Here is a 24428-nt window from a genome sequence, read left to right on the forward strand (position 1 = left end):
TAAAACCTTCCATTATGTTGACAGAAGTATGTCTAGCACTAGTTTTTCGTTCCAAGTTTCATTTCGGCAGACTTTGCAGCCAGGTTTTAGGAATGTGCAGTGCTACTGCATGGCTAGTGTTACGAGACTACTGACTACTAAGAATCCTTCCTGGCGGGGGCTGGCATATGCGACGGGTGGCTTATACGACACCAACGCCTTACCCTCTGAGCTACCAGACCAAGGTTAATAGTTAAAAGTCATACGGCTTGAATTACTATATCGAAGGCATGACGCTATACGAGCTTTGCTTGCGTGCAAATTTGAGTAGAATTGTGGTTCACGCGTGCGATGGTAATTTACAACGTATTTTTATTTAAATATTTACACAGATTTTGTAGAAACAATTGTACTGGCTTATATGTCGGTTCATTAAGTTTTAACTGTTTCTAACCACGAAAAAGTGACATCATTCGTTCGATATGCTATCTGATTCCGCATGAGCCGAATATTTTCTTGCACTGAGTAACTTGTGTCTTTAACTACTGAGAACTCAACAGTAGGGAGTATTATGGTTTCCACAGACTGACGGTTGATTGCTGCGATCCGGATGACTATGCGAGTAGGAAGTCAGCAAAAGTATTGTCCAGGCTATTTTATTATCATATCGATTGATTGATTAGTAAAACAAGAAATGCTTAGAACAAGTATATTGCTTAACCTGTGAATATCTTAATACCTTTTACCGACCTATTCGGCTGATATTCGCTTGTCCAGTCTTTAAACAGCGGAACACTATATAAATTCACAGTTCATAAGCAAACCGCTCGCAGATACGGTGACAGTTTAATTTCTTGCTGAATTGCCGTGCGGTTCGAAAGCAGTTTTGTTTCCATATGGACTACAATATCCTGCCTCAAGATTGGCAACCCAACCAACATTAGGAGCTGAACTATAAGACTACGTGTTGATTTAAAGCAGATTAAAGGTTATGTAAGCTGAATAAAACTTTCGCTGAACTATTTAAACATTAACAGTTTATTCAGCCTATTTAAAGTCCAGTATTCGCCAGTTCCAACTAGGCTGAACTATATTGCTAATAAATGTAATAGCCATCTTAATTAGACTGAATTGCGAGTTGAATAAACGATGCTGTTACCAAAAGTATTACCTTTAATCATTAAGCTGCACTACATGTCTTCAAGAGGTTGTTTCTACCTTTGCATTTACCGTTATACCACCTTTGACTTTCAGCTGAATTTTGTGTTTAACAAAGGTAATTGTAACTACTACAAAAATTGGCGCGATTGGCAAATCATGAGGAATGGCAACCGACCTGGGTTCGAGTCCCAATACACACACAATATTTTTTTTACTATTATGTGAAGGATTTTTTTATTATTTCGGTATATTCCAATTGAGATGTTTTGCATATATTACAGTTAAGGAGCAATAGATCAATAAATGAATAAAGAAATAAAGAAAGTTTATTTAGTTTTTTTTATATCTACTGAGTTTTCACCACGAGAAATACACGATTTACAGTTTTTCAATGTACAAGCTTACCAAATCACTCGCGCCCTCGTTTATGTAAATTTACCTTTTAATTCGAAACGGTCTGTTTACTTGTGAAACATGAATATACTAATATTGAACACAATAGAAACTTTTTGTTCCAATGTTGCTATAAATTTTAGACACCAGCATTGTTACCATGATTTTTTTCTATCCATCGACTTGCAAACAAAGGTACAATGAAATGATTATTCACGCTGGCGGACTTAATTGATATAAATAAATAAACTATTGAATTCGAACAGCGACTTCCGCTTACCAAAAAAATCACAATGGAAAGAAAATCATTTGGCAGGGAGTGGTAAATAAATTGAGGAGATTGCCACCTTAGAATTATAAATGACTTCAATCCATCATTCAGTTACCACCACTTTCATATAACACCCATTTTTACTTATCTAAATATTTTGTGACAACCATAAATCCTCACCTTGGAAACAAAAACGACTATAATCATCATTTTTGAAATAAATAAATTATCTAATTTAAAATTCCCGAATGTTCTAAAACTTATTAAATAAAAAAAAAATGAAATAAAAATATTATCGTAGTTTGGGATTCGAACCCAAGTCAACTAGGTTCACTTAAACCTATAGAAGGCTACTGTAGCCTTTGTACAGACTCTATTCAGCAGCCTAGACTTGTCGGTACATCGGTGAACTCTTAAGCATTCAACGTATGCAAGATTGGTGCAGACAGTAAGGTAAGTGCTTAGTATTCAACAGGTTGCTGGTTCGGATCCAGGTACGTGATATGATATCCAACAAGGTAATACAATTTTTCACGTAACACTAATAAAAGAATATGGCTTCCAAAGAGATTGATGGCGTGTGTAACTTGAAATGAATGTCTTTTTTAACAATTTTCCTATGATAATTCTCTCAGCTGAATAGCGGTAACGAAAAGGTTTATTGATAAAGCTGAACTATGGTTTTCTTCAGGCTGTATACGTGCTGAAGAATTGTTCTTTCATGTGTCTTAATCAGACCAGCTGAATAAATTCTCCAAATCCCGGATGTTTAAGGGTGGAATAAACGATATATGATTACACGTATACTTCCAATGTTCAGCTAGAGCTGAATAAAGCAACTGTTAAAACGTTTATAAAACCACGAAATGTTTGTTGGGAATGGTAAGAATCAGACAAAACTATTACAACCAAAAAGATTATCGCAAAATAAACCAAAATTCTTTCACTCAATACACATTCAGGTCAAATATGGACTCGGCGCGAGTTTAAATATGATCGGCGGCGCAGCACAAAAAAGGCAATCGGCGCGCTGACCATTTTTTTCTGAAATCGGCGGCGTGTCAAAATCATCGGCGGCGGTGGCGTGGCGCGGCGGCGCACACCTCTAGAGTAGGAGTATATAAATTTAATTTTGATAATATGTAAGTTTAGAGAAATGAAAAATGCACAATTGCACTGCTAGGTGGATTAAAACAGGATATATATATATATATATATATATATATATATATATATATATATATATATATATATATATATATATATATATATATATATATATATATATATATATATATATATATATATATATATATATATATATATATATATATATATATATATATATATATATATATATATATATATATATATATATATATATCCCCACAAACACTTCAAAGTACCCAAGTACTAAGACGTCATAACATATTACCATTGGACAAAAGACAATAATTTTTCAAATTTCCCATTGGTGTGGACAATTATGAAACGACTTCAATATTAAAACTAACTAACCTAAAGCAAAATTGGCTTATGCATTTTGAAGCGTCAGAAATGAAAGAACGCTTCAGGCAAACTTCATGTCTATTTGTAGCTCTTCCACCGTCCAGCTCGATTCATGTTTTGCAAAATCGATTGTGCTGACTGTGGCGCTATATGGCATAACCTAAGACAAAACTGTGCTGGGTGGACAATACCTACTATACAATGTCTCAGTATAAGCTCAACGACAGCTGGCTCGACTCTATTCTTGTGTATGTTAGAACCGTTCATAAGCTAGGGTGTACCAAATAAAAGATTCCTACTATGCTTTATTCAGCTATTTGCAATAGATTCAAAAACTTATTCAGTTACATCAATATTCAATAATAGGCATGCATCCATACAGGGAATATGTATTTCAATAAAGGAAATAATCCTATAAACTTCCCACTGAATCCAACTAACAAAAGTTAAATTAGCGAAATTTAAGGTCAAATGAGTTTATGAGACACCCTATCACACACTTATAAGAAAGAGAGGAAGAAAACACTTCCATATATGTTGGTATTATAGTTCACGAATGTAGCCCACAGACAGGGCATGAATGGCTAGAGGTGAAAAGCAGAAAGATAATTACATTTGGTCATACTTTAATCGATAAACGGTGATACGTGTAACTTCACAGGTGTGGCATAGATACTGTTGTTTGTTGAATGCAATGCATAATATCACAGAGAATAGACGTCCATCTCAAGCGTTTGAGTTGCATACAAATTAAGGATCTATTCAAATGAAGGTCTAGTTTATTGGTTTATACCATTAGCATATTTCGTTGATTCCGAATACAACCTTCATTCTGATAGTTAGTTTTTGGTGTACAATTCACATTCTGACAGGGAGTAAGTTACCCCATATCACTAGAGTCCCCGGTCATGTCACCATGGAACGTGTTACCCAGTGGATATGAGAGCTTTCTTTTTTTTATTGGCCCATTGGAGGCATGGAGCTGGTCTGTCGATACTAAGGATAGAGACTTCCGGAATTGACCGATTCATGATCGTGCGAGCGCAGGAGTTTTTAGGTTCACGTTTGAGACCGCTTTTGAAAATTTATAGGAGCTGAGACATACACTTCACCGGGATATTATCATATTTACGAGATCGCGGGTGTAGGTGTCGTGGACGGTCGCGAAGGGATCAAGTATTTGTATATTAACGTGTTTGTCACGTGTATGTGACTTCGCGTGTATGATTTCAAATTTAGAATCATATAGCGTGTATTCTTGAATGATCGCGCGCAGATCGTGAATCTGATGCTTAAGTTTTAGTGTATGGTACATATGGTAGTCCGTTTCTCCATATTAGAGTTCCAGGTCATGTTACCATGGAGCGTGTTGTTTAGTGAATATGAGCGTCACTTTTCTGATTGGTTCAATTGAAGAAATTAGTCCAGACTGCTAGGACCGAGGTAAGACTTCCGGACGCGACCGTTTCATGATCGCGCGAGTGGTGGCTTAATGTTTGAGACAGCGGTTGGAAGTTTAAAGGTGCTACGTTTACTTAACTACCGGAGTATTTTCATGTTGGCAAAATTGCGGGCGTAAGTATGTGTGAATTATTGCAATAGGGATCTTTAAGGGTGTGCGGATTAAGGCATATTATGATGCAGATTAGTACCGTGAGTTAATATCTCAGTCCTTTTTTTAATTTTTGGGCCCGAAACTGTTGAAAAAACAATTTTTTATTTGTTTCCTTTTAGGACAATAACACATCCAAACCCATGCGACTTGAACGACTCTATAGGTTTCCTTATCAGATCTACCATAGTTTGCAGATGAAACTTGGGATGGCAGGCTGATAGCGGATTGACAAAGTACCAGATCATGCTGTGTGGGGTGCTGTCCCGGTTAACAATGAGGCGAACAAGATATTTGCAGATACGTCATTTAGTGGGACAACTGTCAGTTTGTTGGTTGAATTTAATTTGGTTTTTTTAAATTAAAAAATCAGAAAAGAATAATTAAGGTTTAAGAATGATATGAGTGCACTCATAAGGACACCCGCTATCAATACATATGAAAAACTGGCACAATTTTTCCAAATTAAAGATCCCTATTGCATGGTCGCTTTTGTGCCTAGGTTTGTGTTATCGCGAAGGCCACGAGCGTTGGTACCTATATGAGCATGGATAGCGTATAGTAGATATACCAATAAAAGAAATCATAACATGCCGAATAAAGAAAAAAAAGGATACAAAGAGCTTGATTAGAAGCAGAGGTGGGTAAGAAAACCAACCGGTACGTACAGTCACTGGTATGGTGCTCAAAGTCTCAACACGTGTAAACGAGCGATCCACATCGTGTGCGGTTTTGATTTCGTTCACACGGTAAACGAAATGACAACCTCGACCGAGTGTCGGTTTTGAAAACCAAACCGAGTCACTCAGCACCGTTTACATGTGTGCACGATTTTCAACTGGTGTTAATGTATTCTAAACAGCGGTATCGGTTCGGCTTTAGAAAACCGAACCTGGTTTTTTTCTGTACGCGGTGCTTCGGTTGAAAGAAGAGGCAGTAAATTCATGTGCAGTGCTGCCGAATAAACAACTGAACAACTGAATTGAATAAGGTTAGTTGTTGAGAGTCGATGGGGCAATATCGAAATGTCAGGTTCTGGGCGATTGTTAACGTTTCACAATTGATGTTCTTTACCATATTAAAAACCAAGAAACGGACACGAAATTCAAAATGGCTACCTTTCTTGGCGAATAATCAAATGAAACCGATAAATTTAGATATTTTTGATTCGGGAAAGTCGTTGATGCTAATGTAACAATGTTGAAATTGAAATTAATGACTTCAAAGAAATCAATAAAAACAATGAAATCAATACAATCAATGAAATCAATGCGATCAATGCAATCAATGCGATCAATCAAATCAATCAAATCATTGAAATTAATGCAATCAATACAATCAATTAAATCAATGAAAACAATGAAAGCTATGAAATCAATCAAATTGAAAAAAAAATCAATCAAATTAATCAAATCAATCAAATCAAACAAATCAATCAAATCAATCAAATCAATCAAATCAATCAAATCAATCAAATCAATCAAATCAATCAAATCAATCAAATCAATCAAATCAATCAAATCAATCAAATCAATCAAATCAATCAAATCAATCAAATCAATCAAATCAATCAAATCAATCAAATCAATCAAATCAATCAAATCAATCAAATCAATCAAATCAATCAAATCAATCAAATCAATCAAATCAATCAAATCAATCAAATCAATCAAATCAATCAAATCAATCAAATCAATCAAATCAATCAAATCAATCAAATCAATCAAATCAATCAAATCAATCAAATCAATCAAATCAATCAAATCAATAAAATCAATCAAAACAATCAAAGCAATCAAATCAATCAATTTTCGATGTCTGCTGACCACATTCTTTCAAATGATACCCATATTGATGGTGGTTCTCACTATTTTGTGGTAACCGGAAGTCGCCATCTTGGATTTCAAAATGGTGCTAATGTTAAATTTTCGGTGTCTGCTGACCATATCCTTTCAAATGACACCCATATTGATGGTGGTTCTCACTATTTTGTGGTAACCGGAAGTCGCCATCTTGGATTCCACATGACGCCAATGGTCAATTTTCGGTGTCTGCTGACCATATCCTTTCAAATGACACCCATATTGATGGTGGTTCTCACTATTTTTTGGTAACCGGAAGTCGCCATCTTGGATTTCAAAATGGCGGTAATGGTCGATTTTCGGTTCTGCTGACCATATCTTTTAAAATGACACCCATATTGATGGTGGTTCTCACTATTTTGTGGTAACCGGAAGTCGCCATCTTGGATTTCAAATGGCGCCTATGGTCAATTTTCAGTGTCTACTGACCATATCCTTTCAAATGACACCCATATTGATGGTGGTTCTCACTATTTTGTGGTAACCGGAAGTCGCCATCTTGGATTTCAAAATGGCGCTAATGGCCAATTTTCGGTTTCTGCTGACCATATCCTTTCAAATGACACCCATATTGATGGTGGTTCTCACTATTTTGTGGTAATCGGAAGTCGCCATCTTGGATTTCAAAATGGCGGTAATGGTCATTTTTCGGTGTCTGCTGACCATATCCTTTCAAATGACACCCATATTGATGGTGGTTCTCACTATTTTGTGGTAACCGGAAGTCGCCATCTTGGATTCCAAATGGCGCCAATGGACAATTTTCGGTGTCTGCTGACCATATCCTTTCAAATGACACCCATATTGATGGTGGTTCTCACTATTTTGTGGTAACCGGAAGTCGCCATCTTGGATTTCAAAATGGCGCTAATGGTCAATTTTCGGTGTCTGCTGACCATATCCTTTCAAATGACACCCATATTGATGGTGGTTCTCACTATTTTGTGGTAACCGGAAGTCACCATCTTGGATTCCAAATGGCGCCAATGGTCAATTTTCGGTGTCTGCTGACCATATCCTTACAAATGACACCCATATTGATGGTGGTTCTCACTATTTTGTGGTAACCGGAAGTCGCCATCTTGGATTTTAAAATGGAGGTAATGGTCAATTTTCGGTGTCTGCTGACCTATACGGATCCAACATCTTACGATTTCTGTTCACAAGTCCGAATAAGAAATATTCTGAACACCTGTTATGAACCTATGTATTATTTTCGTACCACAAAAATGGGTTAATATTCTATACCATTCTTGCTCTGAAAATTTTGTCGAACAATTTTTGCGCTAAATTATATTTGACCCGCTTTGCCTGAAGTTTTGATAAATATACCATTTCGGATCTAAGGGAATATTTTAACCAACCCTCCCGCAACTTGACGTTTAGCCTAAGTTGCATGAAACCACCGTGTTTCGAATGATGTCGCCACCATAGAACGCCGTCCACAAATTGCGATACTGTAAATTTCTATGCGAAAAAATAATTCCGTGACGTCTTTTACGAACTTGTTTTCTTTATTTACATTCGGAAGCGGTAATCAAGATGATCATTTCAAAACAGCGTAATAATTTAATATCAATATAAACAAGTTAATTCGTCATTTTGGAGTTTCATAAAAGGATTACAAATTGTGCCGAATGTAAAATGCATGATTTGATTTGAGTGCGCTTCTAGTGTGAACTTTTTCTTCTCCCGTCGCCCTTGAAATATCTTTCGCATATAACAATTCTCGAAAGTTTGTCGTTAATCTTAAATACATGTAGTTTTGTGATTATCATTTTTCACTTCGTATTTAACAAAGGCGGGATTGACTTCGATTGTTTATTTCTGACAGCATGCGACATTTACGGTGCAAAGGTTTCCACAAAATTCAGAACTGATGACAGCTCATTTTCTATCGGAGAGGGAGAAAAACAGTCCAGTATCATTGTGTGTGTTGTTTACATTGCAATGCAAATATTACTACCTAATATCTTAAAACTAAATGAAGATGCTCACTAACTAGCATAAGCGCCGCTTGTTTGTATGCTGATGATTCCAAAAAATCACGAATCATTTAAAAATAATGCATCGGAATGAAGATGCATTATTTTTAAAATAAAACAACACCAAACCCAAAAAGTCTGCAAAAATGAATTGACCGAAAGGGAAAAAAATCTGACCAAGAAAATTTTCACTGTGAAAAAGTTTACGCTTTTTTTAGAAATTGCTCTTGAATAAAGATTGATCCGCCATTTTAGACCCACAGACCCAAAAAAAGTGGTTTCAACGATTTGTATAGGAGCTGTCAAGTTGTTCCCCCTCTGATTTTAACCCACTTTTGCTCTGAACAAAATTTTAATCCACTCTTGCTCTCAGTCTCTCATATAAAAATAGCGAAGGCTAATAAACTTCCTTTTCCTTTCGATTTTTGGGCAGTTCCCCATACCAAACATACCCATATTGCAAAGTTCCTGATGATAAATCATCATGAAAATGCCGTAATATTGAGTTAAGGTAAGTCATTTATTTTCTTCCAAAACGACGAGGAACATTTTTGTTGTACATGAAAGATGTCTCAGAACAATTTTTCAATTACCGAAAAAATACCTGACATTATATCTAAAATAAATATGCACTGAATTTCTAATAAAAATGCTGGCAGCACTAGCATAGCCGATAAACATCAACCCGAATACACAACCGCAACACAGCCGAAGTTTGGTTTCGGTATTCTCGTGTTTCGTTCCATACTCGTGCACCGGTAAACGAAAATCAAAACCAAACCACGGTGCTGTGTAAACGAAACTCGGTTTGGTTTTCGTGTCTCGTTGAAACACAACCAGCGGTAAGACCGCACACGATGTAAAGGAAACACAAAATCGTGTGAAAATTTGGTTTACCGCACCGGTACTAAACCGGTTTTTTCCCACCTCTGATTAGAAGTGCATAAATTGACCGATATTATTTTGGTATACATCAGTAATGGAAAAGCAGACTAATAGATGTACAAAAGAAACAGAATAATAAAGTAGTATTGAAAAACACATGTAACATGCAAGCAAACTCGTCTAAATGCAGCAAATGTTCTATATTTTCCATTAACGACAATTGCATTCTGTTAGACTTTCATCATGCTATGCTGGTCGGAACTGGTTAATTCACGTGCCTTGGTAAATTCACCCTAATTGATTCAGTCCGACCTACTCGAATGAATAGAACCAAATGCACAAATTGAACACCGTAAGTATTAGCCACTATTCTATCATTCATTCTATTTAATGTTTAATTATTCGGCGTACCGTATATTCGGCTTAAATTTAAATCGGCTGGTATTTGGCCCGAATATTCGGTCGACCGAATATTCGGTGCATCTCTAGTATATTGTATATATGTATTTTCTTTTATTTTGTTTCTTTTAAATATTTCGTGAATATTAGACCATTACTTATCATATTCGGCCGAAAGTCGGTTTTTATTATTCGGCGTACCGTATATTCGGCATAAATCAAAATCGGCTGGTATTCGGCCCGAATATTCGGTGCATCTCTAATGGAAATCCCAAATTTCGTTCATTGGCCCTTTTTAAAGAAAGGCGAGATATATTTACCTATTTAACTATACTATCTACAATATTACCACAGATGACGGACATTTGGGCTACAAAATTTATGTAAAAATTTGTCTATTATTTGGGGTATAGCAGTATTCTCACATATAGATGACCGCGCAAATTTTCTCCCATCCGAACATATTTGACTGTAGTGTCCGAAGGACGTATGTCAGATGACTTCCGCATAATTTAGTAAAAACCCAGCTTTCTCTGGCTTTTCAATATAGTATTAACTCCTCTTCAAAGGCTTCGAAATACATAAGAAACGAAAGCGTCTTTGAAATTGATCGTTCGTATAAACTGGTTCCGTAAAACTATCGTTGAATGGTCGAAAAGCTTCTTCTTCCGCAAGTCTGTTTGTAATACCAAGCATGAGATCCTCTTCATTGCACTCCTGATTCAGAGCCGCCGTAGTGTGTGCTTCAGACAATAATTGGTGGGCAAACATTAGTTCATAGAATTCGTAGTCCGTCCCGAACCTATTAAATTTCTCAGAATTGTTATTACATAGAAATTTTTTGCATATTTGAACAAAAAAATGTCTTATTGAATTCAATAATACAATGTTTATTGCTTAAAACGGCAAAATTAATGGTATGAACATTTTTTATTGATACAATAATCTCAATAAGCATTTCCTGTTTGAATAATTTTGCAATGATTTCAATAAAATCATTATTGGAATTAATTAAAAAAAATGATTTTATTGCATGATTGCAAGAATATGTAACGTAACTTTAATAACAACTACTGGTGTCAAAACAGATTATTATTTTGGCAACCTATTTACCAACGATCGGTGCGAAAACATGTGTCTAAATATTATATTATCGTTTAGCTTAATTAAAATAAGCACGCATTTGTTTACGCACCGGTGCTGATAGTCTAACGATTTGATAGGTAATTAACGGCCCCACCGGAATCTTTTGCAGGGTCAAATCATTAAACGGTCACATAAAGACAATATACAGCCTTCAAAAACAATCCCAAGAATTTTGATACCTATATCTTTTAAACATAACAAATAGTACGAATGTATTGGAAAATTTGCCCTAAAATAACGAATTCCTGGGAACCAGAAAAAATAATCTGTTTCATTTTTACAGATTCTACAAGTGGATGATTTCCTGCATCCAAAACATCAACATCTCAGTTTTGCGGGTACCCGGATATCGTGTCGGCCTGTTAATGTGTAAAAATCCAGATCCCTCCCTTAGACCCCACCCCCTCTTACTCTAACAACAATTTTATTTGCCCAAACGCTATGCTGTTCTAATATGCTACTAAGTATCAATTCCTGCTTGAAAAAAACCTGTTTTAATCCACCTAAAGGTGCGATTATGCCTTTCTCATTTATCCAAACTATGATTCAATTGCTGGTTATGTTCAAAATAATTGTGGAAATGTCTACTATATTCTTATTATACTTAGCACGTATTCTACGAAAGACGACGCTGAGACACTTTAAACAAAAAAGTTGCTGATTAAGCTAAGCATGAGTTCGAAGTTATTTTTATGCGATCATATTTTGAAATGCTGTGGGAATGGATTTGGAAAGGGAGGGGAAATGGTATGATATTAAGAAGTCGATTTTTACAGTGATTGCATAGCCTTTCTTTTTATGAGAAAGGCTAAAACATAATTTAGTAAAATTTGAAATGGTACCTTGGGGTCCCTGTCGAACACATAACGTTTAAAGTAAAAAGCGAAACGTTATTTCAAATCTCTGGTAGTCTCGCAAATATCTCTATCTAGGGACCATATAAAGCACTAAAACGATTTCGTTTGTATTTTAGAACGATGTGCGCTCAGTCCACTATGCAACTTCCAGAGGGTTAACTTACGATACAACATGGCAACTTAAAATCAATAATAAGTTCGAGCCGTGTATTTATTATGGTGTCAAACGACATGCAAATTTATCACACGACATAATCATCAATATTTGACAATGTAAACAAACGTCATCATATACACTGTTATTACCGAAAACAATGGTATACATTTAGCAGAATGATTAAACATTCTATCCTATCTCAAGGTCGTTCCGTATCGCGCGAGCGACCATGGCGGTAGATAATTTTCGAGTCAGTGACTTGTCGAGCCGCCCTGCCCTGCCGAGTACTGGTTCAGCTTTGCATCCGATTAATATATTCGGCTTAGAATAGTAGCTCATCTTGGTGAAGGGGTGTTGGTGTTTGGTTCGCGTGTGCTGGTCTCTATGCGTCAGTGGCAGTTGGCCGAGGAACGAAGAAGTGAACCCAGACCAACCGAGCGCGTATGGATTTTTTGCGGACTGTTCTAGCTGATTTTCTCTTTCCGTCTCGTAAAGCCGCTGTTATCGATGTTACGTGAAACAGAACGTAACCAGTTTTCGTCTTTTTGTGCGCCTGCTTCCATTCATAATATGCCGAAGCTACATAACTGTGTGGGTATTACTATATGTACTATCGGAGCAGCAGAAGCTTTTCTACTAGTGAAGGTAGTTCTGGTTTATACTGCTGATTGAGGAAGCATTCTTGTATAACAGTTCGGTATAGGATCGTTTTCCACCCATTTACTGCCCATAACCAAAAGTCTGTCCCATGTAGATAGGGAATCCCATAGAACATGGGACAAATCTATACCGTTTATTCAAAACGTAATATCTAACAAATGTAAACAAACTGAGTTTATTATGCCAAATAAAAGCTAAGCATTGACTCTTTATCGTCCACAAACAATAGAGAAAAATGATAACTCTTTATATTGTAATTTAATCTTAAGTCAAAATGTCACATATAGTATACCAAAGCTTTGCTAATATTTTGTAGAGAAACATCACTCCAAGTCGACTGTAGTTAGTATGTTTTTTCAATGCCAAACCTCATATCTACACTCTCGGTTGCAATACAGCACATGAAATATACCACAACTACAAGCCCGTCTCTCTAAACGTCACAGTAAAATGTACCATCTACAAACGGAGTTGCCAAGACCACATATGTAAAAGAGCATAACAGCAAAAGTGATCGGCAAAATGTAATAAAATAATAGTTATCAATTATCTCTCTATTATCTTCGCGAAAAGCATGTAATATGCTTATACGATCCTGCAATGAGTAAATGCAGAGGTGATAGTAGAATTAATAGCCTTCTGTGTGCTTTAATTGTTAAATAAATTTGAAAGCTGCAAGGAAATTTTTGCACGCGATTTTCTCCGTTTGACGTTTCTGTTAGATATGATGTAATGAAAAAACGCTCTAGAAATATGCGATTACAGACTATTTTTTATATTTATTCGACTGTCATATTTTTTCAATAGACATATAAAACGAAACAAAAAACATAAAAAGAAGATCACGAGTTCAATTCATACAGATAATTATAGTACTTCGTTTAAAAAGCGCCTGTAATTTTAAGATTTAGTTTTTAAAATTGATTTGATCCGATCATAACTCTTGATAGTTTCTGGACTACTGTTATCAAGTGCTACTCTGCCCCTAAATTGAAGAACGATATTTGAGCTTGTCGTTTCAATTTTAGGTTGTTTCATAACAAAAGTAGAACAATGAACCAAGAAATGTATTGCATTTAGGGGCCGTTTATATACCACGTGGACAAAAAATACATTCATTTTAACCCCCTCCGTGGACAAACGTGGACAATTTTTGTAGCCCTACCCCCTCCCTACGATGTCCACGTGAACTTACCATTTTTTTATTTAATAAAAAAATGGATTTCAAAAAAAAAATCGTTTATGTTAAACTACTATTGCGAAGAAGAGCAATGAAAATCGTTCAAATTTCAACCACAGAATATCATACACTTCTTTAGTCTTTTGTTAAATTTACATGGAAATATCTCGTTTCTGGACGACATTATGATCTTTTATATCTACGTTTAAAAATATTCATTTTTTAATCGCTTTATGGGCAACTAGGGCCGAGGGTGGTGGCTAGCGGGTTTCATACATCCTTGACCTGACGGACGAAGCTATGGTGCCTTGAACACAGGCAACGCAGACCCAAGGCCATCATTGAAATGATAAGTTCTGCGTTTGAGATGTACTTCTCCCGGTTGCCAGACGAAAACCTGTAGTTATTGCGTGTGACATTGTATGTAAAGTCTAATTATGAGTCCTGTGGTGTTGTGTTCGTGTAAGGTGTAAGTTTCAGCGTTCGAGTCCAGGGGTCTGTCTGTTGGAGTGGATAGTGTGATCGTGAAGGGCTCGAGCGTTGGTATGTTATGGTGTTTGTCGCTTGTGCTAGCGTGTGTGTAACTTCGCGTGCATAAATTCGATGTTATAATCGTGTGGCCATACGCATATTCGCATGTATTATTGAATGATTGCGCACGAAACGTGAGTCTGATGCTTAATTTTTAGTGCTAGATGCTAAAAGTCAGTTTCCCCATATCACTAGAGGTCCCAGTCATGTCGCCGCGGAACGTTTTGTCTAGTGAGTATGAGCGCCATTGTTTGATTGGTCCAACTGACGACATGAGTCTAGGCTTCTATAATCTGGTAGACTTCCGGACGTGACCGATTCATGATCGCGCGAGCGTTGGGTTTGCGTGAATATGTGTAGATGATTGCAATTGCACGTTCGCGTTTGTGGCCAGGCTTCTGTTATCGCGAAAGAAACGAGCGTTTGCACGTTTGAAATGAGAGAGATTGTGAGTGTATATGAGAGACTATGCAATTAATTGTTTTAGTATGAATCTAATTTAGGATATAGTAATAAAAGGGTTCATAACATGCCGAATGAAGAAATAAGATGCAAAGAGATTAACTAGAAGTGTAAAAATTGACCGATATTATTTTTGGTATACATCAGATGTGAAAAAGCAAACTAATAGAATTACAACGGAAACAGGATTTCATCATGCTATGCTGACCTGGAATGGATGATTCTCGTGCGTTGGTAAACTAATTGTATCTTAATTTACCAATTAAATCTTCCCGAATGAATAGAATCGAATGTACAGATTGAACACTGGATTTACCAACTATTCTGTCATATGCGCCAGTTCTGCATCCATTCTCTGATTCAGCTGTCACAAAAATTTTAGACGAACACACACACACACACACACACTAAAAACTAACTAATTTGTTTCTGTTTCTGTATTTCTTTATTTATTTTATTGATCTGTGCACGATGACGAAGCTGACCAATAAATCGACACGCAATGACTCCCACTGCGAGCTGTGCTCACAAACATTACCATTAAGCTGTTGCACAATGTTTGCAAACACAGCCCACAGAAAAGTCCAATCTACGGCGATCTACCAGCCCGCCTCGCCAATATGCATAGGATGTTGGCTGACTGTTAGTTTGGGCTAGTGCGAGAATGAAAAAAAAAACACAAAACATAAAAAAAGACCCATAAGCTCTCTCGGTCTCCTCGATGCACCACTATCGAAGCGTAATGCAATAACCGTCTTAAAGCAGTTGTCTGTCAGGTGCTGCTCGATGACGTTTGCAATACCGTCAAACCCGCCAACCTAGGGAAGAGGAAGTATTATTTCTGAAAAAGCGGCAAATTTAGATAAAAAAAACTGCAGAAAGGCTGATAGTTTCAGCGAGATATTGATCTCGTCTTCTAGGAAGGCCAATTAAACGTTTATTGTGATCGGAAAACACGTGTAGCGGAATGACGCGCAGGAAAACTACCACCGTTGATGATACTCATAGCCAGTATCGAGGATCAGGGATGATCTGAAATAATCAGTGCCATCCTGAACTCTCTAAAAGAGACTTGTGGAGCATGAACTAAATATAGTATTGTTTCTTTTAAATATAATTTCTTCTATTTTTAATATTGTGGCGATAGATATGTTTCAATCTAATGTTATTCGTGAACAGCAACAATAAATAGATTATTGTCTAGTTTAGAAACTGTCATCAAGGTGCGGAAAACTCGCTCACCGCCATGAGCGTACATGAATTTGTTTCCTTATACATCGTCGGGGGTTAACGCTCTCGTTAAAAAGATACAGACCCACACAACTCGTTCCGCATCACACCGTATGCGATTACGAAGAGAGAGAGAATCGGAAATCGCAAAATTTTTTAACGCGTTCCGCATTGCCGATGCAGTAAGGTAATGAGCGCCATCGAACATATTCGGCAGCGAACATGTTCGTTCGGAAAAATGATCCAAATCTTCGTGCGCAATCCTGAAACTAAACGATTGAAATATATGGCTGGCCTGAAAATATCGGTAGGAGTCAGTGTCCGCCTGGACACCGCACGGAGTGGCAGTTTCTGCTGTGTAGGTTCAACTCGCAGTCATTTCCTTGCTGCGTGTTAATTCTATCATGCGCATGTTATCGCTCGAGTTGAACTCTACCATTGTATGTACAAATGCCGTACTTACGATGTAGACAAGATGTGTGGTAATGTACATTGGTTTAGATTTGTTTGGATTTAGTTTAATTTTCAATGTTCAGGCGCGTTCGGCTCCTTCCATGCGCTGCATTCGAGAGGAAACTTAGATTTGTCTTCTTTTCTATGCCAATAAATAATCTCGATAGTTGTGCGTTTTATAGCGTATCATTGCGCGAATATAGCTCACTACTTCCGGTGATATGCATTTGCATAAAATTGACAAAGTGTCGATTGTCGCTGATCAATTTTCTTGTTTTTAACTGTAATGATAATATCTTTTGCGTCAATCATATGATTATCCACGTTTAGGTGGTTTTGGCTTGAGACGAAGCTGGCCCAGGTTATAACTCAAATTGATGTCAAAATAAATTAAGTGATAACAGTTTCGGTTGAAACCTGACTCAGTTACGAGATCAAACAAAAACGCATTCGTGCTAGGGCATACGAGTCCGGCGCATAAAGTTCATACCTTTTTGTGTGCATGAAATAAATCGAAATTTTAAAAACAGTTTACCAAGCGAAATTTTCACTGAAGTGCTGTTAAGTTTATTAAGTTTCTTGGAACTAATAATTGGAATGTGGATTGAGTGATATTTAGTAACAAGGATCACCGTTCTGGCGGAGTAACTATTGGTGTTTGTTTCAGGCAAGATTTGTTCACAAAAATAGATAAGGCTAGTAACTAGGACTATAACCATTCATGTATACGCTTACAGTTGTATTATCTATAGCATTGCAGTTAATGATATTAGTCTGAAAGGATTCCGCTGGAGCAGTGCTGCCAGGGACATTTCCAGTTAGCAGTGAAAATGATATTTGTATAAATATTTTCGTTATATTGCATTATTATTGAAAACTGATAAAAACGCATAAATGTAAACTATCTTTGTCTATCTTTCCTATACTATGGGCTATTGAACAATTGGGCAGGTCGTAGCACTCTGATAGATGCATTACTCTTGATAATCAGAGGTTTTTAGTGTTTCTTGATACAAACAAACCAAAAAAAAAGTTTAGCATAAAAGGTTTCGAGTGATCGGTGTGAATGAATTTGTTTATAGACATCATTCAAAAACCGGCGATGGAAAACGTGTGCAACTTTCGTAGCCATATATTTTTCCAATCATGATAACTGGCCAACAACATTTCGATCCGCCTCAAATTGTTTAAAATCACAGTATTTTCAAATCGATTGGAATTTCTGAATCGGACAAGATCAGTTGAGTTTGAATCTAATATTAATAGTACACCCCATGTTATATAATACTTTCAGAGAAAATTGGTTAAATCTCACGGTATAAAGATACTTTCCTAAGATTCAAATTTGAAAAATGTTACATGGTTAATTTTACGAAGATGCGAATTTTAATCCAGGTCGCAATTCTATGATTGTGAGTATTATGTGAATTATATTAGAATTTAAACAAAACTGTTCTCATTAGAGTCAGATCCAAAAAAATGTGAAAAGCCTTCAGACAGCACAGAAAAGCTATTAGGAAAACTTGGAGTCTCAAACCGAATTACATCTTTGAGTTTATATAAAAAATTGTATGTTTAATAATGTTCTTGTGTGGTGTCAGATGGAAGAAGTGATGACAATCCTGTAAAAGCTTAGCTATCTGCTGAGAATGGTGTGCATTGCGATAACTGGGACACTTACGATACAGAACTGCGTAGAACTGAAGAACTTATAAATACTATCAATTTGGACAGTCTTCGGCTATATTTTCCAAGCAACTGGATTTTTGCTAAGATTCTAGGGGAATTCTATTGTGCTTCGGAAAGTAAACATTGAGTAGTAGCTTATTACTGAAAGAGAAGTACATACCACAGAGAACAGACGTCCATCTTTAGCGTTCAACTTGTGTAAAAATCACTAACGTTGTCGAAGCTAATTGGGATATCTCCACCCGGTGCGTTACTGTCGTCATGTTTTTAGTGACCGAGTTCGATAGATTGAAAATCGAATTGTAATGCCTGAAGATATTTAGGTTTGAAGAAAACCATTTTTGTTGTAAAAATCACTTTCAACTGTCCAAACAAAAGGTTCTTTTGAAAATTTTCTCCAGAAATAGTCTTATTATTCAGTGTAGCGCATTCCTCTGTATTTGACTCCTAAAGTGGACAGACTCTGGGTCTTACTATAAAAATTGATTCCGTCAGACACTAGTTACACTGTTACCAGTTATATTATACATAAATAATACATTTCTATGCATTGTAATCAATAAATATAACACGTGTAGCATAAAATATAGTTAACCCTTAAACGCATAACGCTGTTTTAAAACAATATTACGCAAAACATCTCAAAATTATCACAGTAATGTATTGAAACTAGGAAACAATTTTCATAAAATTTAAAAAAAATATTTGCGCCTTTGAGGGTAATATGACTCCCATGTTTCGAAATAAAGTAAAATGTGATATCAATTGATACAAAAAATATCTATTGCACATTTTTAAAAGACCTATTATGTACAACAATAATGTTGCCAAAAACGGAACCCATTTGTTGCCAAAATCTTAGTGTACCGAAAAGGGAGCTTGCAAAAATCGGAACGTGCCAAAAACGGAATCTTACTGTACTATCATTGAACAGCCTCCAAGAAACATAAAAAACACATATCGTCAATACTTCCTCCATACCATTACACGTTGAAAAACCTTGTCAATACGCTCCAGTATTGACAAAACAACTGAACGTGTAAGGACCGTTAATACGGAACACAAACTAGATCAAACATTCTTTACTAGTATATATGATGATTGACAGCAGAAATAACAAAAAGCGCCACAAAAAGCATAAGCAATCAAAACATCGGGAAAACAATATTTAGAACAGATCCATTCTTGAACGCTCATCATTCCGAATTAGATCCACATGACATCACTGTGAACAGAAAGAAACCGATTCCGCGCACCCCGGCTTGGCCACAAAGTCAAGTTACTGTACTATCATACTACAAATTATGCAAAACATCAAACTGTCTTGAAAACAAAAACTCCAAAGTCTGTTAATGATTAGCGGCTGATGATGAACAAAGGGACAATCTGCTCGCTTAGCAAATTACAAACACGCACTCGACTGACACTACACCACTCCATCGATACAAAACACCGCGGCAGCGTCAATGCAAACAATCGCAAGCACCGCTCCCGCTCGCATGCGGTGGGAATTGAATCGATTTTCGATTTAGGCGAACATAGATCGCGATCCAAATTTTTGAGGAAGAATCGCATTGCCGAACGGATCCGATCATCATTGCTCGGATACAATTCCGAACATGTATCGGAAAGAACCTAATTCGCAGCGATCCAAGGTGAGCGTAAGAGAGAAAAAATACGAACATGTGAGATACCACATTCACTTGGCTCTGGCCGATCGGGCGCTCAACAGATGCACACTCATAAACAAGAAAAACAGAATAAAGCATCGGAGGTAGGTGAGTGCGCATGAGCCTTGAGTGAGCGTAAAACGATGCGATTCTTCCTATCCTTGACTGTCATTGTTATAAATATTTTTAAGCACAAATATTTTTTTCAGTTTATCAAATTTTGGTTAAAAATATAACATCCCCGCTCTTGAATTCCGCTTATTTAGCTTAAAATACATATTTGACAACAAAACGCATTAAAAATGAACCTCTACCACTAAAGTGTCTAAATTAGACAATTGCCAATTTTAGCATTCCTCCAGGTTGATCTCCTATAACACTCAAAGTCCTTATATAGATGATTTCAAACAAACATTCGCGACAGATAAGTAACTCACAATAGCTCGTATCTTTCATATGCAGGATAGATAGCCAATATTATCGTTAATTAGTATCATTATCGATTGCTAGGAACAATTAACTAATGGGCTAATATCAAACTCACCTGTAATTCGGCACGGTCGACGTCCCATTGGGACCGCTCCAGCTCGAACCGGGCCCATTCATGTTGAATAAAGTGCAGAATGCCCGGAATCGAATATTGAGTAGGCGTTGCCTTGTTGTTTTGGTCGTCCTGGCCACCGGCAGTGGATCCGCCAATTCCGACCGGTTTGTTGTTCATTCCGCCGGACGAATTGTTGTTCGCCATACCGCCCAAGCCGACGACCCCCCCTTGCAGGCCACTTCCGGCGCCGATTCCGCTCAGCTGCCCACCGGCACCGTTCTGGTGGTTCAGCGAACTATTTTCATCCATTGTATCTTCTATTCTGTTAATTCTCATGACATGTCCACCATTTATTGCGATGGGTCAGAAAGAGAATCCGAAACAGGAGAGCTTAGGGAACTATTTTCGTTTTTTACTAGCACTTATTTCGTTTCACTAGCCCTGAATGTTGGAAAGATATGATTATACGGAAGGACTTGGCTAGAGTGAATCTCAAACCGAGTATTTCCAGCATTGTACGATAGAGTTGCCAGCGCTTTGCATAAATTAGAGCATCGCTTATAATTTGTGATAAGATCATATCAATAAAATTACTCCGGGTTTCAAAAGTTACTTAAAATTGAAACTGAGCTTGGAAGCAAAGGTACTCATGACAAGGACAAACAACCACTTCTCGATTGTCTCTTTAGGCCTCCGTATTGTCTTATTGAAACTCACAATCACGGTAAACAACTTTGTTTGCTAGAAAAAACATATTTGAAAAGAACTAGATAACAACAGACTGCTCTTCACTTCCTATAAACCATAACGATGTTGACTTCGTATATCGCATAATAAATTTTGGTTTCGATCAATTTTTAGTGCAATGCTCTGCAATGATTGTTACCTCGTTTTTACGCATTAGTTGTGTTCCATTTTTTATTCCAAATATATATTCTTTTAATTAAGCAATATGCTTTAACCTATCGTCGCAAGTATATATTCAAATGCAAAACTCTTAAAGTTTGTTATGTGGTATCTTGAAGTGGGGCCCGACCGCATATTATAATATGGCAACAGGAACGTAAAGTACATTCAGCTCATGGAATTAAAATTATGCAATTCAAAACATGTACCGTTAATATTGAGATTTCAAATTACTACTGTCACTCTATCCTAGCACGCTCTGGCAACACTGAACCTAAACGCAGCTCCACGGAAAAATATAAAACTGTCATCGCACATCATTTTCCAAAAAAAACGGTATATCGTAATTTATGACCGAAGGAATGTTGCAGTACGGAAATGTTAATTTGGGAAGGTCAAAGTGCAGGAAAAGTCTGCCAAATCCATTATCGAACCTTTCCTCCCTTTCTAAGATCCTACGGAGAAGAGCATGGGAGGCAGTCACTCCTAGTAAATTTTGGATTCTTCAAAGTTCCTGCTCCAGTGTACGGCATCGCAATCTATCATACAATTTCTTTGCGCTAGGTAGCCATCTTCAACAATTTCAGCAAACGGGAGCTGAATTTTCTTCCACTTTTGTCAAAAATTGCACATCGCACAGGAAAAAAAACTTTCTCGCGGAAGTCTTCAGCGAGCTCACTTTTGGCTTATTGCACAGGCATATTCGCAAGCACTCACACAGATATGAAGACACGAACACTACACGCACACAATCGTGCGGATGGACCTCTGCACATGAGGGTGACAGAGAAGGGTGGTCGGATGGACGGGACACCTTCTCGATATTCCACTAGCCAACCAGCCAGGCCAAAAGAAAAACTGCTGCGTGAAAATCGATGAATCGCGCAATTTTCTACCGGAACCACCTTCAAATGCTTATAATCCACTCGTTTATTGTGACAATTCGTACACAAAGCACACCGAAACGAGACGAAAATGTCTTTTTTTCAACTTTTCCGATGCAATCGTCCGTCTCTAACAGTGGATTCTTGTCTTTCTTCTAACACTTTTTCTCTTCTGATGAGATTTGTTGGTGTGGAAGATTAGAGTTGCCGCGATTGTGCAAGAAATGCTGAATAGGGGCGAAAATGCGGCCATGTCTGCCATCCACATCGGGCGAATAGTTATGCACACTAACTTCAAATTAACCAAATTTCTTGGAGTTACGCAGAGTGAAGCCAAAATTTATTACAATATCGTTTTTGCTTGAGAACCAAACCAACGACGGTCACTCGCCAATCACAGATTTTGATAGTAAACAAAAGAGAAAGGTTTTTTCTTGCATTTAGTGCAATGAACGATGTTTGGCCAGTAACGGTTTGTCACAAGATGGAGAGAAAGGTGGGAACATTTGACACTTTTGAGTGTATTAGTATTATACTTGCAAAATTAAGCATGGCGGCCGGGGCCCTTGAAGTAAACATCAACATCCGAACGAGCATCCTGATTCTTTGGCGCACGATGAAAAGTGGGAAAACGCCGAGCTTCACTTCGGATCTATCGATTAGAACACTTATGGACACTTTTTACCTAAAAAAACCGATTAAATTAACTATGACCGAACCGAAACAAAACTTATGGCAACAGAAGGGCCCGCTACGTCAACTGTTTGTGCTTTTCTTCTTCACATCCTCTTGTTTTTTCGGCTTCATCAATGAAAAAATGACAACCGCACTCACACACAGAAAAAAATGTGCACACCTGTATCCGTCTTGGGTTTGTCAGGAATTTCCCTTTAAAGAGAATTTTGACAGTTGGCTTTTACGCCGTAATCATATGTTTGTCGAGAAACGAACCTAGGTTAACTTTAAGCGCGATTCAGACGATACATCAGCTTCCGTCAACGTCAACGGAATGTCACCGTTCCGTCAGGATAAGTTAAATACGTTTCTTTTGCGCCCGTTCACACGTGCCTTACGTCAAAACGTTCCGTGCCGTTGATGACTGAATCGTCCTTTACAGTTCGGGAAATGGGTCACAGGATTTAATTAGGGAAAATCTCCCGCCAAGATCTCTCCAAACTGTCAAATTAAAACTTTTTTTTATTTCGATTATAGAGGTTTTAACCTTAAGGTTAATCGCCTCTTCGGGTTAGAAAAATCTCTTATGAAAAATTTCTAACCCCATATCGGGACTCGAACCCAGGTGCGCTGCGTGCAAGGCAATCGATTTACCAACTATGCTACACCCACCCTTCTTAATTTTAACCTAATAAAAAACCCCGTTGGAAACAATATTCATGTTGAATTCTTCCCGGTCAGATTTTAGTGTGGAGTTTTAAAATCCCGTGGTGTTTCCGCGGTTGGGTTAGGTACTTGCTTCAAACAAACATTTTTGATGGAATTGAATTGAATTGAATACTCGCAAAACAGTGATTGGGTGAGTGAACCTGAAATATGTTTCATGTTAGAACCCCACCCGATTTTCACTTCAATGGAGCATGCATAATAGAGTGGCTCGTGGTTGAAACTTTATAATGATTGAAGCTAGCACTTTTCAAGTTTTGTTTGTGGTCCAAAATGCCTGTGCAAAATTTAGGAATGGTTGAATGCTCCCCGGGTTTGCGCATTGCGTTCAATGTTTGTATGGGATTTTATATGGGAAAAGTAATTATTTTGCATTTACATTAATAAAAATCGCTATTTCATTCAATATGAAAATACAGCTTAAAAACTATAGTTCACACCTTCGTTAACAACTTTGTCGAAGACTGTAACTTGCTACGAGTTTTCAAAAAGTACTTACGATTTTAAAACATGTGGCTCAAACCAATTGCGAAAATTGGAAAATATTTGGCACTATTTTTTGGTAGCCATTTAATTTATTGATATCCCATTGGTGAGCTTTT

At 37.2% G+C, this 24428-nt stretch overlaps 1 protein-coding gene across 7 annotated transcripts in view; it reads right to left on the reverse strand.

Moving 5' to 3' along the window:
* Window positions 1-22614, reverse strand: part of LOC131682554 (striatin-3) — a 58471-nt gene extending 35857 nt beyond the window's left edge. The window contains exons 1-2 of one of the 7 annotated variants that reach the window (XM_058964123.1): window positions 22259-22614; window positions 20636-21076 (exon numbers count right to left, since the gene is read on the reverse strand). In XM_058964123.1, coding sequence (XP_058820106.1) covers window positions 20636-20971 — 336 coding nt within the window. In that variant the 5' untranslated portion in view covers window positions 20972-21076; window positions 22259-22614. Of the gene's footprint in view, window positions 1-20635; window positions 21077-21750; window positions 21951-21975; window positions 22228-22258 lie in introns of those variants that run through there. The other 6 variants (XM_058964122.1, XM_058964118.1, XM_058964116.1 and 3 more) reach the window with 6 other exon arrangements.
* Window positions 22615-24428: the final 1814 nt, after the last annotated feature.

Source organism: Topomyia yanbarensis, chromosome 2, assembly GCF_030247195.1.
Source record: "Topomyia yanbarensis strain Yona2022 chromosome 2, ASM3024719v1, whole genome shotgun sequence".
In the NCBI taxonomy this organism is placed as follows: Eukaryota; Metazoa; Arthropoda; class Insecta; order Diptera; family Culicidae; genus Topomyia; species Topomyia yanbarensis.